This window comes from Wasmannia auropunctata, unplaced genomic scaffold, assembly GCF_000956235.1.
Source record: "Wasmannia auropunctata unplaced genomic scaffold, wasmannia.A_1.0 LD335047.1, whole genome shotgun sequence".
NCBI classification, from domain to species: Eukaryota; Metazoa; Arthropoda; class Insecta; order Hymenoptera; family Formicidae; genus Wasmannia; species Wasmannia auropunctata.
The window spans coordinates 569,174-589,704 of record NW_012027843.1 but is presented as its reverse complement, the minus strand read 5'-3'; the positions used below and the strand labels follow the sequence as shown (position 1 = coordinate 589,704).

The 20,531-nt window shown below is 45.8% G+C and overlaps 1 protein-coding gene across 1 annotated transcript in view; it reads right to left on the bottom strand.

Moving 5' to 3' along the window:
• LOC105457798 (uncharacterized protein KIAA1522-like) overlaps positions 1-13,437 on the bottom strand; it is a 209,557-nt gene extending 196,120 nt beyond the window's left edge. The window contains exons 1-2 of the mRNA XM_011702671.1: positions 13,090-13,437; positions 12,829-12,901 (exon numbers count right to left, since the gene is read on the bottom strand). Coding sequence (XP_011700973.1) covers positions 12,829-12,836 — 8 coding nt within the window. The 5' untranslated portion in view covers positions 12,837-12,901; positions 13,090-13,437. The remainder of the gene's footprint in view (positions 1-12,828; positions 12,902-13,089) is intronic.
• Between the last annotated feature and the right edge of the window lie 7,094 nt (positions 13,438-20,531).

Genomic DNA, 20,531 nt, shown 5'->3' with positions numbered 1-20,531 from the left:
GTCTACCGGCAGTAGTCGCCGCGTTTGAATTCATGATATATGCGTGCCAATACGATTAGTTACGAGAATGTTGCGAGTAATTGCCACGCGCTGAGAACGCCATAGAGATGCGATCGTCGGATCGCGTCAAGAGTTAAAACCTCGCTCGAAAACGAGAGAGATCGCATTTATCACTGACATAATATCTGACAATTCCACCGACGATGGTTCTATCCGATGAGACGCTTTAGCAGCCCATTACTAATTAACAATCTTCGATACAGTAAAAGAAGGACGGGACAGATGTAATGTATCAGATAAGAATAAACTTGCATCGTTAATTCCATCGTAAATTTCATCTTTGAAAGCTACGCCGTCATATAGGAGGTGCCTATACCTTTACGTTCTGCATCATATAAGACGCAATTACATCGTCATAAATCGTATTGTCGCGGCTGATTACTTACTAACTGTCGGGCAAAGGAAAAGATTCGAAAACAATATTTGCACAGAAATATTTTAATGCGACGGCACGTTCTTTATCGCAAAAATTCGTGGGGCGCGCGGATCGTGTGTCGGGGATACGCCGCGTCGTTTACACGGATGGGCAACGGCCCCGTACATGCCGGACGTACATGCGACACCGGCCACAAACATGACTCTGTGTAGCCTGTCCGCCGGCGTATTAAATGCAGGCATAACCGTACGATATTACGGCCATTTCGCGCGAACGCAAACCGGGAACTGCAGCTCCCCGAGGTGCGGACGCACCTGCGGTAAGCGGTGGGAAGGAAGAGACCGCGCCGAGGCTCCCTGTCGACCCTGATGCCACCTTCGCCCTCGCGCGAACCCCCTCCGTACCTCCCTTCGACGTAAGGGCACGCGCGTAGGCAGGCGTGAAATATTGCCGCGCGACCAACATTTTATGGACGGAAACGATACGCGCGCGCGCGCGCGCGTGCAGCATGATGCGAAGGGAGTCGGGATCCCGGCAAACCGATTAAAAGTATGAAAGTACCAGGGCCCACGGATGATAATTAATTCACGGCACTGCACTGCACGCACGACGTTTTATCCCGCCCGATTCGCACGACATTAGCTCTCCTTAATTACCTCTCTGCATTTTTTCGGATGCCACACTTCCCCCTCAAAAGAGTCGAAAACGACAGTAAACAACGCTTTCCAACGAGTAACGTTGGCGCAATAAAAAAATTGCGACTCAGCTAATTTTATCTTCTCGGATAAGATTACTCCTGATTTAAACACGGTGCAGTTTTCAAGTTTCTTCTTCCCTAAATCGTTATAAATACATTTATATTTATATTATATTTACGCTAAAAATATTTTCGAGCGAGATATTTATCTCATTTCCGTACAAAGTTGTATCTATATTACAGGAATGATCTGTGTAGGGCGGGTTTCAGACAAGACTTCAAAATATGGTTTATCGCACGTTGCTCGATGGCCATCTTTTTAATTGCACAGAACGTCGATCTTGATTATACCCGGCGAAAAGAATGTCGCTCGAAGGTCGACGTACTCGCCCCCTCTCGCTCTTTTTTCTCTTGCGTTCACCCCATCCCTGTATTTATCGTTCGTGAGTGCCACTTTTATCGCGCCGTCGTACGCACACGCGTATTCATGCATGGACGCGTGCTAAATTACGGACTTTCTTCCCGCGCGAGGACAACCGAAGATGAATCGCAGATCGATCAACGCGCAACTCTCCCGCTCGGCGCGGCGTTTAGCTTCCTCTCTGCCCCTCCTTTCATTTTTTTTTCTATTTATTCTTGCCCCTCACGAGAACGATACACGTCCCGGGCGGCCCCGTGAGCAGCGGCAACGCGCGGATGCAAACGAGGATTCGTCTCGCCCGGCCGCGGGAACGGATTCGAGCGATTCCTTTTCGCTAATGAAGGAATCGTCGGTTCGACTTTGTAATTAACCCACCACGGGCACGGCGACCACGTCAATGAAACTCTCGTTACAGATATACACAACGGCCTGCGTCTTCGTCTCGCAAACACGCGCGCTCTGTCCTCTCCTCTCGCTATCACCACTTCTCTCTCTTATACGTCTCGTTTCACTCTTTCTCTCTCTTTCTCTCTTTCCTTCTCTCCCCCTCGTTCCCTCGCAGACTCCGTGATCGCGGTTGCTCCCTCGGCACGGCCACGTCGCAGAAAGTAATTACAATAATGAATGTTTATTTTCGCAATCAGCTCGAGCGCGGTAGGTAGACGTACACCATTCCGTAAGGTAACTTCTCGGGTCTCTTTCTCAACCCCTGCGGCAAGGTGGTCCCTTACTCTTGGTCGGAGGCATCGACGTGCTTCGCCGATTGGTATACACGATTCTCTTCTTGTTGCCGATTTCCTTTTTGCTCGCCGACCGACGTTGACGGACGGACGAAACCGCTACGACGCGACGGTGGAGGAGGAACCGTACAATGTCTGTCGGGACCGTAAAATGTTTTTCTTCGACAACGACAATTCGTATTCGTCGAATTTCACGCGATAAATGAAATAATCTGCGTGGCAGGATTGTTGATCGTGTGTGAAAGCGGATTAAAAACTTTAAAAACAAACCGGCTCGTACCTACACGCTTGTTTTTTACCGAATTGATATCGGAGACGTTAAATCATCGCGACATTGTACAACTTTTAAACGTAAAATGAATCCGAATCAATTTCTGAATGAAGCCACGAAATCGTGGTGCGATAAACGAACATTCCCTCCTTTTTCATCAGCGACAACGATACACGCGATTATTTATCCGCGCTCTTATTCGCCCCGTTCACCGTTCCAGTGCGACTTCTGGCCATTTATCCCCGCCAATCGCCGACGTATGTAAATTTACGGAGTCGTTAATTGCGGCAAACTTCTTTTGGACGTTCCCGGCCAGAAAAACTACCGCCATCGCTCCAGGCGTGCACGGCCGGCCACTTATGCCTCCGTGTACCGATCTTGCGCGCGAGCAGCTCACACGTGTGCGTTCGAACGGTCACATTAATGACGATCAGCTGAGTATGTAGGGAAAGACGATCGACTCAGCAATAACAGCTGATTTTTTAACCTTTTTAGCCTTCGGAATTCGAATTTTTAAACTCATATTATGAACTCTTATTTTTTATAATCGACGATTTAAGATTCATTTCGTGAATTGCACGATTTACGAAATGCAATTGTAACAAAAAAAAACAGTCTATAAATTCCATTAAATTAAGAGCTGCGAGGAATGATAATAATCAATGACTACACGGAAAGAACGATTTTGTTGAAAGGTCTAAAAATTTTGCTAAAAACAGATCTAAGAATAATTTTTTGTTGAGTTATCAAAATAATTTGTTGGAATGTTAAAACTGATAAACATTGCTATAAAATGTTTTGATATTTTAACAATCATTTTGACTTTCGCACAAAATTATTTTGATTATTGAACAAAAATTATTTTCAAATCTGGATTCAGCAAAATTGTTCTTTCCGTGTACACTATGACTAATGATTTCATAATGATTAATAAAAATCATGATTACTCATACTGGTAAATACAAAAAAAAAATATACGCTCCACGCTGTTGCAAACGCCGTACAATGTACTCTCGCGTTGGCGCCATTGCTGCGCAACCGGAATCATTAAATGGACTTTTTCACTGATCTCATGTCGAATCGGTACGTTAGCCGTAGTTGGAAAATCAATACCGGTTTTATCACCCACATCAATGGTGGCCGCCGCCTGCGTTCGAGGGTATCCATTACGCGCGCAGGGTTGTTTCGCGTTGTCGGGTATGCAATTGTATCGATAAAACAAAAACGAGTACCCCTATCCAGCGGTATTGCGCCATTAATGGTCACCCGTCCTTCTTTCTTGCTTCTGTTATGCGATAATCCGCAGTGGCGGCATTAGCTCGCCACGTTATCCCTTTGTATCCATTAGCGAAAGGGGCTAAACTAAGAAATTGTAGCGCGACTGGCGTAATCAGAAAAGTACCATATGCTCTCTGCACGGTGCGCCCTGCGACACGTAAGTGAAGAGGAAAATTTATTTTGACCGAAGACGAAGCCCTTTGTTTGAAAGGTTCCGGAAGGTCATCGGTCGAGTCGCGATATAGCTTTTTTTGTTAATTGGAAACTTGATATAGAAAATATCATAAATGGTCAAAAATCAAAAGATATTTCTAAGGATTTGATGAAAATTTGAACAAGTAAACACATGCTATAGTAGTTTTACAGAGAACTCGTATATATAAGAGTAAAAATTCAGAAAATTTAAAAGGCAAATAAATCCAAATTATTCTCCTAAAACATTATATGATATTTATGACAATAATGACAACGTAAAATGATAAGATAAAATGGCAAAATGATAATAGCTTATTTGCAGTGGATCTAATATATCTCTTATCGCATTCGCGCAAAGAGCACGAGTATCTAGACGTCTGCCGCGCGTCTACGGGCGTGAATCATGAAATTTTAACCCTTCGCCAATATATTTTCGTGCGTTTTATACACGATAAGCGGCGTATAAAAGCGGGGTAAAGCAACAGCCGTTACTCATCGGATGAAGATAACATAATTACGCTCGCATGAACCAGCCGGCATAAATAACAAGTACATGCATTTATGGATATTGCGGAGGGAGAACGCGAGCTAATCCGCATTACAATGCCACGGGGAGGGAAGAGATTGAGAACACGGGATCGCGCGCGTCCATAAATCTGTGAACACGCGGATAAATTATCCGTTTGGTAATTCGCGCGTCGACGATTCGGCCCACGAAAAGAACGCGTTAAATATAACGACCCGCGAGTAAGAAAGAATTCCGGCCCCCATGTGCTTTAGCTGAGGAAAGAAAAAAAAGAGTACACTTTTCACCCGGTCAAACATAGCGGAGGCTTTATCGAGTCTTACGACACAATACGCAACGACGGAGAGAATTGCCACATTCCTTTCCACTTCGTAAGCCGTAAATCCCGGACGGGAGTCTCGTAAACTTCCGGTTCCCAATAATTCGACGTTCCTCCCGCTGCTGGCTGTCTGCAATATTTTATTCGCCGGTACTCCATCGTTTCTGCGAAAGTGCCAAGCGGTAGCGGCCGGGCAGTAAATGTCAAAATGCTCGAGCAGCTTGCCATGACGCCGGTCTATGCGTTGTGCGTGTCGCCGTGCGAGCTCCATTAGGCGAACGCGCGCGCGCGAGAGAGGCAGCTCGAGAAGGAGGGGGAGGGGAACGAGAGACTTGCTACCAGTAGTGCACCTCTGCACTAAGCAATATGCATTCGAACCAGTTGCACCGGGCTGGCGAGGTCGGGGTGAACGCCCAACAATTTTAAAGAGAGCAATGCCGATGCGCCTCGCCCTGTCAGCTCAGCGCTTCTTGCACCGCCGTCGGCATAAGGGTGCGTTTGCACCGATTTCACGACTAAATCAACTTCGATTTTGATCGGCTACAGTTGTACTTGCATCGGAATTATATTGCGTCCAGAAATATTAAGTATTAAAAATGCCGTGAAATCTTATTTTGGAATTTTTTTTTTTATTAAAATATCATTTAAATATCAGAATAGATAGATATTACAAAAAAATTAATGGATTAATTTGTATGAATTCGCAGTAATTCAATTTTTAATTTATCGATATTTTTCAAAAAAGATCTCGCGCACTTCTGTAGAAGATGTAGCATAATAAATCGCGGTAGCTTGGAAAAACCGTTCAAAAGTGAGAATCAATATCGATACGCGTATAATATTTATAGCTGGTGATAAGCTGGTAATAGCAGTTAGATCTATCTTTGGAAGCAGAATATGCAAATGAGTTGGCAAAAAAAAAAACCAACCGGATTTCTGATCGTTGTTGTTCAATTTTATTGCACTCTCGAATAGAAATGTTTCTATATTACAGACCATGTATGTGCAAGAATATGTATGTAATGCCAACACACACGTCTCGCATTCTTTTCACACAGATTTATTCATCTCATTAATTTATTGGTAGACTATTTTTTATGACACAAACGTTATATGATACATATATATCACACCGATGCAGCCAACGTGAAATCGTTTACCCCGCTCACACAAGGGATAAACGAACTGTCAAGTATCCAGGCAGGTGGCGATAAAGCGGATTATGGAGGACGTGTCGATGGATCGGGGCATTACGTACGGCCACACTTCGCGGCTGACTGGTCAGTGAGAATGCGCCCTAACGCGTTGCATCCGATTCATCTCCCGGAGGCCAGAGACACACATCGAGTGCATGCGATATACGATTCGCGGCGCGTCCGGACCGATGGCGAGATTAATGGAAGATATCAGCGATGAGCGCGAGCTTTAATCAACGAAATTGGTGAGTGCACAAGGTCCTCGACTGCAGCATACCATTCCGGACAAACGGTAGAGAGAGAGAGGAACGAGGGAAGGCGAAAAAACGATGCCGATATATCTCCCAGCCAAAAGATAGTGCGCCAGCAGTGGCATTTTTATGCACGAGTATGTATTTTACAAAGTATGGAGGAGAGATACGAACGTGGAAAGCACGATGGCAGAGGTGGATAAGGGCATAGAGAAACGGACGCAATATAACAGGATACGGCGCGTAAGATGTTGATGATATCGGTAACCACGCCGACACACCAGCAGGATACTGGTGGAAGAAGGAAGAGAGATGAAATGACGATATAGTTAGATTCAGGTGCGCGAAGGGAGATAATGAGAGGTGATAGCAGAGGGACTGTACAAAACGGTTACTGTTAAACCGGCTGAGCGGAAGCTGCGTCCCTTTAATAAAATTCCGATTTCAAATTGAATCTCATAGGCAAAACGTCACGACCGTAAATACAATCGCCTGTATGCGCGCGCGCGCGTACTATACGTGCACGCGCCTTATCTGCAAATCTTTTTCCAATGATAGATACAGTTGTTCGAGTGCAATGAACCGTAAACGTTTAAATCAAGAGCGACCTGTTGGAGACCGGTAGATTGTTATTCGCGCGACAGCCAGTCGCGAACGAACGCGGGGCGGAAAATGCGGAGCAGCCTATATGTCCATAGGTACAACATATGTCCATAGGTGCAGTAGACTTCGTTATCATATCGACCGCGGCTGATAAAAGCATGTTCGCCGATAACGTTGTAACCAGCAACGTTGCGCCTGTTGACAATGAATGATAATTAAACTAGTCAACGATTCGCTATTACAACGTGAATGACATTGCTAATTAGCAATTCAGTCTCCTGCGTTATCGTAAAACTTTTCACAACTATTATCTGTGTTCGTTACATGTATACGTTTCAGAATCGATTTAAGATTAAAAAAAAAAGTCAAGCTACTACCTCGATAACTGTACAAGTTTCGCGCCAGTAAAAATTAAGATTTACTGCAATCTCATCATTACGGATTATTAAGAAATTCCAAGGCCGTTACGAATGCCCTCCCTTCTCAGCATCGAGGTGAAATTTCATAGCCCGGCAATGGAGCCGATCTAATTCCACATAAAGTCCCGGGGGAAGCGAATTCCTCAGGCCGCTTGATAGGCCCCTTTGATAAACGCCCCGTGCTGCAGCGCGTATATAAAGATGCACGGGCGCAGGTATGAAAAAAGATTCACTTTTCGGGCGTCGATAAACCTCGGTCCACCGCGCCGCAACACGACATCGCGCGAGACAGAACGGGACGGCGACGCGGGACGAGACCGAGATGAGACGATGCGAGAGGCACTTCGCAAATCGACAGAAGCAAAAAGCGGCCGGGTCGAGTTATTTTCTTAAACACGTCTTAAATTCCAGCTAATAATTGAGCAGCTGAACGCCTGGGCGGGGATACTGGAATTATGCAAATCACGTCAGATCGAGATCGTGTCCCGAGGGCGCGATGTCCAAGAAGAAGGAGGGTGGAGAAGATGGCTCTCTGGGAGGAGAGTACAACAACGTGCGGAGCAGCGGAAGAAGACGAGGAGAGGACGAGATGAAACGCGAGAGGGGGAGGGAAAAGAGGGAGGAAGAGAAGAAGCGAGACGGAGAGCGACGGGAGGACGTCGGGGCATACCGCGGAAGAGAGAACGAGCGCGCGCACGTACACATGTGCGTATTATGTATGTACGCGCGGAGGGAGACTCGCCCCATTGTGATTGCTATACCCACGGGCGGAATGTTCCTCCGGTGTGCCGTCTCATGCCGACCCGCAACCAAACCCGAGCGCGGACTCATCCTACTGTTCGCTCTCGTCCCAGCAACGGAGCAACAGGTTGCACAACCTTCCACCTGCCCTCTTGTTTGCCGCCCGCCATACATGCTACACACATACACACACGCCGCACACGGCTGTACATATACTCTTTGTACGAACAGTCAACTGAAGGAGAGAAAAGGCCGGAGAAAGAGAGAGACAAAAGAAAAGGGGTGAACTTAACCACGGGTAGCACGGTGTGTACGAAGTGTTCGACAAGAACCGCGAGAGAGAAAAAAAGGAGCCGCGCGACTCGCCGCGATTTAAGAAAGGATTGTCAGTGTTTGAAGATAAATAAGGAAACATGTTTTTTAAATTCAAGTATCGTCCGCATTCTTTTAGCATAGATTCTTGTATTCGACTCTAAAAGCATGAGAGATATTTATATGGTGTAAGCCTGCAAAATTGTTTGTAAATATTTTTCCTACATAAATAAACTATGGACAAACTGCAATTTTTCTTTCGTGGTGAGTAGGTATAATCTTAGAATATATCTGTGCCGAGCGAAACCGCGCGAAATTATTTCAAAAACGGCTCATAATCGCAAATCTTTCTTTGTCATGTGTTAGTTGCATTTCCTGGGGCTCCGATAAGCTTTGCTGCAATGCACGGCTATCGCGGTAATGACGCACAGAAATAAGCGACCTCGTGATAAAACTTTGCGAGATAGCAGGACTGTTTTGCGCTTTTACGACATTTCGATCGCGATCGCATATCATTATCGGTTATTATCGTAAAATTGACAAAGCCACGGACAAGAATAGTTACGTTACGTACACAAGAATAGTATAGTTAAAATAACGTATATAATTGACAGAACGATAAACAAATTGTCGGTTGTCATTCAGAAAGTTCGAAAAGCGCGATAATCACGAGACAAGTTTCGCAAGCGCATAAACTTACCTGTATAGAGCGAAAGAAATGAACGTGCGCGGTGGATGTAATGCGCGACGTGTCGCGAAGAGGAGGAACGCGCGAGAAATCATCGTGGCCGCTAAGAAAAGCACGCGGGGTAACACACGGTTATGACGTTCCGCCCGAGCGCAGCCGATTTTTTGCGGGGCACCGATGCACGACGAGGAACGTCACGGAGATGGTGACGGAAGTGCCGTCCAGCTGGAGGGAGATAACGAGGGGGAAGAGGGGGATAGACGATCATCGGCGACGAAACGAGATTTATTTTACGAGAGTAACGACCAAGAAGCCGGCCAAGAACTCGAAGCCGCCACCGTACATCGCGAGTGCAGCCTCCCCGAGGAGGAGGAGGAGGAGGAGGCCATGGAACCGTGCCTCTCGACCTTCGTTTTTCCCTTCTTTCTCACCTACGGCAGGGAGAGAGAGGAGATGGCGGACGAAGGGGACTAGCAACAAGATCGACGCACGACGCGGTACGCCGCGAAGGCGTGGTCGGTGGACAAGATCGCATCTTCGTGGAACGAAGACAGGCTTTAAAAAAAAGAAGAATAAAGAGAGAGGCATGAAGATAGGTAGAATGAAAGAGAGGAAGGACGAGATCGAAACATCGGGCGCGAAAGAGCGGCCGTAGGACGATGGCACGAAAGAGATTCTGGAAATTGGGGCGAGAGGTATGCTACCTGTGTAGGGCTCGCGATCGGGAGAAGCCTTAAAAAAAAAGTATCAGAAGTATCACGCCGAGCTGTTAAGAGAAGTGCAACAGCTCGTTTAGGGACTAAACGCAGGTGTATACTTTTCTCAGGTGATTTTGAATTCACTTATAAAATGTAAACGAGTTTGTAAGATGAAAAAGAGAGCTCGTGCCACTTCCCTCCGACCTAACACCCTGTACGCGTATAACTCTATTTGTTTTTCGCGGCGGAAGTGGAATTAAATAAAAATAGCCGAACGTCCCGCGACTCGCGCGCAGCGTTTCTTACAGCTATTTCGGTGTATTCCGAGCGATGCTCGGAAATATAGATCTGTTCCTTTCTAGATGGAGAAAATATCGCGATATCGTCCAATATCTTATCAACTGTATATTCGATGCCAAAAGTCACGTCAGTCCGTTCACCTTCGGCAAGCACGCGCCGTACTGGGAGGCAAGGGACGATCGAGAAATCCGAGAGGAAAAATGAAATCGACGGATGGCGGGGAAAGGGAGAGAGAGAGGAACGCGCGCGCGAGTATGGGATGTGCCATCGCGATGTAGACATTATAGGCATCGTCGCCGTGTGCATTTACGGCCGCGGACGTTTCGTGGCCGCGCCGTAAATGTGGCCGCGATATCAAGCGACGCGCTCGCGGAGCAGAGGTCAGAGATAAAAGGCCGAGATAAGGGTACCTCGGACTCGCAGGTGAACCAAGTGTAAGCGAGTCCGATAACCGCCTGCCGCTATCTTATCTGCTCTACCTCGATACAGCGCGCGCGGCCGAGGCCGCGATAGACCATCGAGTTGGATTCTAACGGCCGGGCGTTCGCGCCCGTAAAGCCTGCTCGTACAGGAAAGCTAACGATCGCCGTATTGTTTCGCAAAGACGACGGTCGCGCGGATGGGGGATAAGGACGAAGACGAGGGGAGGGGGAGAAGGCGTTGGCGCGACGACGATGCAACCCGCGCACGTCTCGTTAAGCATCGAGGCACCCGAAGGCGTCCGCCTCCGATCGACCGGACGATTAAATGAATGTGCACATTGAGCCGGGACCCCGACGCCGACCTCGCGACGATCGATACGCGCCTCACCCGATCGGCAGGCTTTGTTTGCAACGATTGTTTTCGTCTGATCGGAAGCAGACGTTTCGATCGGCGAGATACGCTGGCAGAATATGTTGCGTGTCCAAGAATCAGATACGGCGCGAACGTGCAAAAAGCGTCTTCGGCGAGGCACTCACGCGGTGTTCGCAACGGCGAACCATATTTTGGAGCCATATTTTCCTAACAGTCTATTATTACACGATAACAAATTGTTGAGAAATTCTGCGTTTTAACTATTTTTTTTGTCTGTTAAATATAGCACGGATAACTTTCAGCTTCCCGGCCTTAGAATAGACAGTCAACATTATACAGCTGAGAAACGAAATATAACAAACATATCGGCAAACCCCGCATTTCGTATATTTCAATATTTTTACGTATTTTAACGATATCGCATGCACCAATAATACGATACTCGTTAGACTGTTTCGATCCGAGGTTGTAGGTCTTGATTGGACCCACGTGCGTTCGTTTTTGACGCAGAGACAATTCCGCGGGGCTCGTTACAATATAAAGTGTCATTTTGCTAAAGCCTAATGGCACGATTCGTCTCTGTCAGACGCGATAGTTACCTCAAACCCGCGGGATAAGGTTGCGTCCGCCGGTCGCCGACATTTTCTTTTCATCCGCGTATAACGCGTATATATACACACACGCGTACATACGCACGTACGTAATCATACCGTGATATTTCTAATGGCGGACTACGAGACTCCGTCATTTGCGGTTACGGTTGACGTTCCAGTTACATCGCGCGCGTTTCTATCTCGCTGGTAATAAGCCCGCTTGTGATAAAGGGCGAAACAAAGTGTATGTGTTTTCGCGTCTTGAGAGCGTAACCTGTAATTATAATATCTCACGTCTAACGAGATGTTAGCCGTGAGCGTGGATTTCAATGCAACATCCCGCTTTCCGCAGTTTCCTTTTACGTATATGCAAATGAAAAATATACATCCCGCTTTCCGCAGTTTCCTTTTACGTATATGCAAATGAAAAATATGTGTTCTCCCGAATGTACAGAAAGTACAACATTTCTTTCAAATATTCCTTTAAATATTTCTATAAATACTCCATCGCTTGTAACAGATATAATTGGTTTATGATGTAATTATTATCTATCGCTCGAAACACCCGAATGACTCGTAAATAATTTAATTTAAGTAAAATGTGTAAACTGTATTTTTCAAACGTCTGCAAAACATACGAGGAAATAATTATGAAAGCGAAAGAAATCGATTGAATTTCGATGTTGGTCAATGTTCGATTGTGAGAGAGCTAAACTTTTTCGCGCGACTGTACTCTGCGCTCGCAGTCTCTATTTCAGCGCGAGTTCCGCTATCAGCAGTCTGTACTTCCGGTGGCCGCCGTCTCTGCACTTCTACATAGGAACTCAAGGAGAGACTGCGCGTACACGGGATACGCGTAATACTGAAAATATTTAGCGTGCCTGTTCCTTTCTGGTGATCCACGCGTCCCGATGCATTACGGCGTTACGGTGCCTGATCAACGGATATGAGAAACGGTTAAAAATAACTCGACACGCGCCACATTCTGAATTCATAGAACGTGGCAGTATAAATGTGACGCGACGGACGCGAATTAACACGTGGTTTCCATAGAAGAGTCAATGCTCGCCTAATCTCGAAACTGGAGTAACGATTGCGCTCCCCGAGAAAAAAAGTACATTCCTCAAACGTCGTATAAATCACAATTTCCAACGGTAGTAAAATCAACTCGAGACTACAAAGAATTATAGACATATGTGCGTGTAAATTATACATTTCAATAATATATCACGTAGATATTTATGTAGACTTGAATTCTTAAATTAACAGAACTCGGAAGTCTCTGTAGATTGCTGATTTAAAATATTATATTGCAATTACTAAAAAATTCAAAATATTTTTCGACTCACATTCGCATTCGCACTCCGTAATTCGCGGTGAATGCGGCGATAATCAATGTAGCAGCACGCAACAAAATTCCGGCTGTAAATAAAAACGCAACGTATAAACAAAGCCTTCAATAAATAATACTCGCATCAATTTTTTACAATTTAAACAAAATCACAATGAGATAAGTAATGGCATAAGTAATGAGCTTAACGAAGCAAAGAAAACATTAAATTTTGTCTATTTCATAATCTTTTGCACATTGCAATTTAACAATCTCTTACCAAATCGGCGTCGATGCAGACGTCGTCGTCGTCGTCGTCCCCTACAGAGATCAGCGTCAGAGCTCGTCGAACGGCGTGTCGCTGCGTGCCATTTCGCGCTTCGATCGTCACCCCTATCGATCCGTCCGATGTTCCGATCCGTTCGCACCCAAGTCGTCGCACACAAGCCACCGACCACGTGATCCGTGATAGCAGACGCCGGAACTGCGGCGCGGTACGAAGGATGCAGTGGATGCACTCGCGCCGCGTAGAGCGAGGACGCGCGCGGAATTCCGTTGCTCTCTGTTGCTCGCTATCGTCGTCAACGTCGTCGTCGACGTCGTCGTCGTCGTCGTCGACGGAGACGGCAGGCGCGACGTACGCGAGGCAGCCGATTGTCGCGGTTGCACGCGCGAGATTGTACTGGCGGCGGCGTGTGCGAGAGCCGCGGCGCGCCGACGGCGGCGGTGGATCGCGATTTCGAAGGTGCGCGTGGATAAGAACGTTACGCGCGCGACGCATGTGACCGTGCCGCGCCGCGACCGATCATCGGCCCGTCGACGGCGGCGGCGCTGACGCGACGCGACGCGGGGTCGCGGCGTGTGTAAACAAAGGCGCACCGCGATTGGCGTGTCCTCCTGTCCTCGCGGCGGAGCACTCGGAGCACGGGCGCGACGCGACGTCGAAGCGGCCCGCCGGCGCGGCCCGCGCGCGGCGGCCTCGTCGCCGGTCCCCGCGAGGACGCGAGCGAAAATGACTCTTCCCGAAAAATTGCCGGTGTAATCATGGCCGAATTTCGACGCGACGCGACGCGACGAGACCTTCGTAAGTCCTGCACTCTTGCAGCTCTCTATACATTCTGTTTAACTGTATAACAGACAACACTTCGCGTCACTGCATCCTTTCGCGGTAATCGTCAACTCGCGCGACAAACGCGAACGTTCGCGACAACGTTAATTCGGTATGATCGGAGTTCCGGTTTGAATTCGGTTTCGCGATCCGAGCGACGCGACGCGTACTTTTTAATGGAGGTTATGAAGTGTCGGGCGTGCGGATAAATCCTCCGTCACAGCGTCGCCACGCACCCGCTTACCCCCGTCATGAATATATCAATGCCCGCCACGTCGCGCTATCGCTCTGCGCTATTTCACTTTCACTCCGATTACTTTCAGCGGCTATTTCCGATCGATTCGGCATCCCGATACCGATTCCCAATCCGGAGTCATCCGCCCCATACGCCGTACTAAGGTGCGCGCGCGCGCGCGTTTCCGTCCGTCTCACTTTTGAATATTCGCTGTCGGTATTACCATAGAAGATATAGACGATATACTTGTCTATCTTTTGTGGTATTACCGTTTGTCGCTTTAAATCATCAAAAATTTTGGCACTTTATACAATTAGAATATGAAATTAAAAAATTTGTTCGTGTTGCTTATGCACTTTTTGCATTCAAAGTCTTCGCTTTCTCTCTCTCCAAATATATAATTACATCGCTTGAATATATATAATTTATCTGGTTTTAAGCGGCAAAATTTTTGAAGGTTTCAAACAACGCGACAAGCCTAAATGTTTATTCGAACGTTGAAGAGAGAGAAAGGGAAAACTGTCATTGCAAAAAGTGCAAGCAACACGAATAGCCCGTATACACTGAGAAAAAAAATTGATTGTACGAACTAAATTTGTATAGTTATTTGATCCAATGGTTGATTCAACAATTCTTCAGTTTCACAAAGAAAAGTATAGTTTATTCATGTCAACCATCAAAATTTTTATCAAGAATTAATTAAACCAACTCAATTAAATTATTTTGTTCCAAATACTAGTAGTATTTATTTGTGTTTGCATGCTATTTAGTTATCCAAGTGTATTTGTTCAAATTCCAAGTATTAAATTGACTAAACCATACTGATGGGGATAATAAATAGTGTTTTTCATCAAATGGTTGAGTTAAATGCGATAAATTTTTGTTAAAACAAAATAGTATTTTGTTTATAATAGTAACAAATTATTTTATGTCATCGTAGTAACGTTTAATTGAACGTATCGGACTAAATATTTTGGTAAGATGAAACAAATTTTGCGTTTTTCAACTAATTTTTTTTCTCAGTATGTTATCTAAACATTTTTGCGTTTCGCAAATTACAAACGTGACTAATTAGAAAATTTAATTACAAAATTATTACCAATTTAGTAATAAAACTGTCGTGTACTACTATATCGAGTTTGATCTGCTCTCTCAATTAATAGCTTCTAATTAATACCTACGTAATATTATTGCAATGTTTTACAATGTAATAATTAAAAAATATAAAGTACAAACGTTTTCTTTTCGTGACTTTAATAAAATCGAAATATCATTCATAATTTTCGTATATGTCGTAAAACATGGAAGTATTTTCGTTAATCATTCTAGGCATATGTAATTACTATGCATTACAACTACGCTAACGAGGATATTATTAATTACGACACGTCAACGATCGTTACCTTCGAATGATAGTCGGCATTAAAGCATCTTACTGCGGCGAAAGGTAAAAGAATCGTGACTCTCATAATTCATGACTCTTCCTCGTCGATTACTATTACATGGATGTAATAATAATAATAATATATGTATGTAATAATCATTTATTATTTGCAATGGTTACAAATTTATCGTTTATTACGTACATACGATATTCCAAAGGAAACGACGATTTTCGATAATCAAGAAATGTATCGTCGATATTTATATGACTGCAATATATGACTCTCGATATTTAAACAACCACGTTATATTTACATATTTTACGAGGCATTACCACATATTTTACCAAAAAAATAGAAATCGTTTCCCATAAAAATTGGATTACATCCGCGTACGTTCCCCCATCGCATGATATACATAATCAATTTTTCAGTTATTTTTACGATTATTTGAAGATAGATTTTATCAAACTCGAGTTGCTCTAGCGCCGTGTAGAAAAATTTTGTACGCGGTAGGGAAACGTTATCAACACGCGGGACATCGTAAATAGCGATAAGATGTTTATGTCTAAGGTGTCAGTTGGTCGCAGTCACGGTAACTGCTGATCCCAACAAAATATGATCCTCCCTTAGGGGAAGAGATCGCATCATCTTGAGAGCGACTTCTCGACGAAATCGCCGAATCGCCGGCGAGACACCGAGGAAATCGTCAAATATCCACGATTCGATCTCTCGCGAGATCGCGTGCGCGAGCGCATCTAAATTACGGGCCGTTAGCCGAGATCTAGATTACTGGTTAACACCGATTGTCGTGTCAGGAACGCGGCGCACGGCGAAAAAAAAAACGGGCCCGCCGCAAGTGTATCGCGGTATAGTTAAGGCGTATCGAGCCACAGGAGGAGAAAACGTGGAAAGAGGCGGTGGTTAATCGCGCAGTGGTAGCAACAGCGTTATGGTGATAGCGGTGGTGATGATGGTGGCATAGCTATGCGGGCAACCATGTGGAATGGTGGCCGAAACGACTTCCAGGTTTTCGCTTTCTGAAGGATACGCGCGTATATAAATCTACTCCGATCGCTGAAGACGATTTGGGAGTCAATTCAGGAAAATTGACTTGATCACTGAAAATCTTGCTTTATCTCGTCACTCGGGACTACAAAACTGTGCTTTATGTATTAGGTAAATAGAAAAAAAATGTCTCGCGCTGAACTCAACAAATATCTGAATGTATATATAATAAATATTGATTTTTAAATAATGGATGTAATACGCGCGGTTTCTTCTCTCGTTGAATTTATGCATTATGAATTTTTAAAGAAGTTATAGCTGCAGATTGCGAGATGACGCGTGTCTACTTCCAAATAGCCTTCTCGCGGATCTCTCTCTAAACGAGAGCGCGATAAAAGATTTTGCATCGTTAAACCGGGTTTCGTAGATATCTCGGCTCGAGGATGCATAAATAAATAAATATTAATTCGACGCAGCGTAGGATGTGACGAGATACGTAGATCGACTTATCTCAATGTCAATGTTGCCGAGCCCGCTCCGGTTACATTCATTAGGCTCATTAACATCCGATAAGCGTGGGAGATTATGAGCGCTGGTACCCTTCACGTGGAGCCTCGCTTGATCGATGGACACTTCGAAAATCCATCGGCGCGCGCTATCGCTTTATCAATCGCCCGTGTGCATAATTAAGAACCATTCGATTTTTGATACACCAGCAGAGAGTATCAGAAAAAAATATGTTCGCTCTCGGCGCAGTTATACAACTCATCTCGGTCAATTATTATTTTAATTGTATTACCTAATGAAATATGACGGCAAACAGTTCCGGTCAGTAATTCCTTGAAGCGGAACGCACATATTCTCTCATTACAAGTCGCGAACGCTCTCTCGCTCCCGAGCTAACGAGCTCTATTTTTCACAGCCACGTTCATATCAGCGAAACGTAAAATCTCGCAACGCGAATGTCTCGCGGTCTCCGCGCGACGTACGGGAACGATCGCGGGTCTAGCCGGCCTTCCCTAATTAAGTCGCGCCCGTCTTCGAAGCGCGTTGTTAGTGCATCGCCCGTCAGACTCACGACTGTAAAGGACCGTCCTCTCCCCGGTATAAGGTGGCCGTCATTAAAGTCGACGCGTTCCGCGCCGTGGAAAATATCGCGCGGCGTCGCATAAATATCGCGAGCGCAAGAGCCAATAATAAAATCGTAAAAGTGGCTCGAGGTTCAAAAGAAGGCGCGCCTCTCGGCGAGGCCGGGCCTCCGTCGTTGCACCACCGCGTCCGTTCGGTGCTGAACGCTCCGCGATATTTAAGCCGATTCGCCCTCGCCCGCTCCGCTCGCTCCCGCGCTAATGACGCGGCGGCGGCTTTTGCTCGCGCGAGCGAGAAGACTCGTTAAGCTTCCTCCTCTTCGTCCAGGCCGGCTTCCTCCACGGACGGACGGTCGGATAGGTACACGGGAGCGCGCGCGTAAAACACGCATACACGCGCGCGCATACGCGACTTCGCGCGGCCAAGCTCGACCTCGGCCGCTCCAATTCACCCGTTAATTGGGCGACATTTTCGCCGTGCGCCTTTTTTACGCTCCTGGCCTATCTCAACGAGCCCTCCCTCGTGTCCTCCCTCCGGTGCCCGTCGGGGCATAAATTACGGCGATTACCGCCGGCCACTGGGATACGCGCTCTCATTCTCTCTTTCTCTTTTTTTTCCATCTCTTTCTCTCTCGCCTCTCAAGAGCCGATTCGGCTCGAGCTAATTATCGGCCTCCACCGTGTAAGTTTCCGCCGTTTCTATCGGACCCTTTCGTGGACCGACGCCGCCGATAGAGAAATAAACGCTCGCGTTATGCCCCCCTCCGGTCGTTAATACACTTCTGGCGAGCCGCTGCTCGTCGCGCGCGACTCGATGTGGCGCTTAAAAGCGCTCTCGCTACTGGTACTCATCGCAGATCGTCGGCCGGATTGCGGAATTTTTTGTCTCCCGCTCTATAATCGCGCCTTAACGCCGGCTATGGACTCGAAGGAAAAAAAAACGATGCGTGCGCGACGTACGACATGTGCTCAACAGGTGCACGCCGACATAACACGGGGAGAACCGCGTTAGGGGATTAGCATAAAAGTCTGAGATAGAGCGGCTACATCGGATATGCGCTATCTCGATCCTACGAACGGGGCGAATACCAAACGAACGACGATGCAAAACCTGCCGGGCTCTCAGAGCGGGTAAGAACTTTATATCCTGGAAGCGTGCAGGTTCGTCGCGGTAACGAAGTTGAGAATTTACGAGGTTTTATCGAGAGAGCCGAGCAAAATCGCGCTCGCGATGCTAGAGAATTGCTCGCGCTAACGCGCTCCGCTTATAGATATAGATCGAGCCTCGCGGAGTCGGAGAGTGATTCGCTTAAATCGCAAAAGCTATAGACCTGTCTCAAGAAAATCGTAAAACACTACAGCTCGTCATGTCCAGCCGTTGTGACAGATCCATCGCCAAGTCCACCGAAGGGAGAAACGAGTAGAGCGGAATCACATATACAGACGGAACGTCGCGTTGATGCGCGAATCAAGTAGGGCATTTATTTCGCATCAAGCGCAATGTGGGGATCAATTCGCTATTAGAGAGATATCCGAGGTGAATCGAAAATTAATTCACGATACTCGAAGTAATGTAACACGTTCTGGAAGGTGCAATGGAGATATGTGGCATGTCTCGTGTGGAAATGTACGAGCAATTCTGACATGCCAAAAGAATAAGAAATAATATTCTCGCTAGTAAAGATTATTTTTACGATACATATTTTTAATCGCGTTTCCTGAAAATTTTGCCTGTATACGGATAATACTTGGCAAATGTTTTATAAGGAATTGTTTTTTAAATTTTTGATAACTGTTGTATCTTTTCTTGTGTATTTAATTAATATGATTGTTTCGTTCATCGCCTTCTTTGTACTTTCTGAATTTCTGATTATAATTAACTTCCATGTATTTTAAATATTAAAGCAAACGTAAACAATATTATACAAATATTACAGTCTCGCTGACATATTACAGTTTCTAATTATAATTAAAAATAGCCACATATTTAAATGACAAAACAAATGCATTTATACAAAAATTATAGTAACTTCGACGTATTATTTCTGACTAATAATAATCAATCTTCGTGATATTTCAAGTGCTAAAGCATTATCTGATTACATTTCATTAGCATTTCTGACTGTAATTAATTCCCATGATATTTTCATGACATTTAAGCGCGTTAAAGTATTGATGACTGTGAAATTATTTGTCTATGTTTCTATATCTTAAACTCGTGGTCTCCTTACAATCCGTACACGCGCCGCCTCGGGAGGGAGACTTACATCTTCGTTACGATTACCCGCAATGGTATCAATGAAAGCTAATGGATCCTCTGTCGCTTTCTATTAGGGATACTGTCGGCGTGCAGTCGCGCGCGCGGCAAAAACGCTCGTGGACATAGGTGGAATCGCGGTAGGACGGAACGCCGAGTATCCTGAATAACAGCGCGTTTTTTTCGGCGTTTGCGCTCCTGCGTGCAGCGCGTATACGTATATACATATATACATCTCGGGACGACACATAAATTTATCGCGAGGCTGATCAGCGCTAATAAGCCACGCGCTGTCCTCAAACGAACGCGCGTCCCGAGTACCAGTTTCCCGATATAACCGGCATTTCTCATCGGGCCGAGCCGATTCCTCTTGTTCCGCCAGCGAGGTGCCACGCCAGACGCGCCTACCTCCGTGCGACTTGTCCGATACCTCTCGGAACGGTAGCTCGTCCGAGACGCAAGACGACAAACTCGTTTTTCGTACCCACCATTCAAACCGCTTGCCACTCGCGATCTCGGCGAGCGTGCATCAATTACTCGCGAGACCTGATGCAATCTCATAACGAATAACCGCTCTTGTACATATTTTATATCAGGTTAAATTTAAAAGGTATTAATTCCAACGTGCAAAAAAGAGAGCAGTG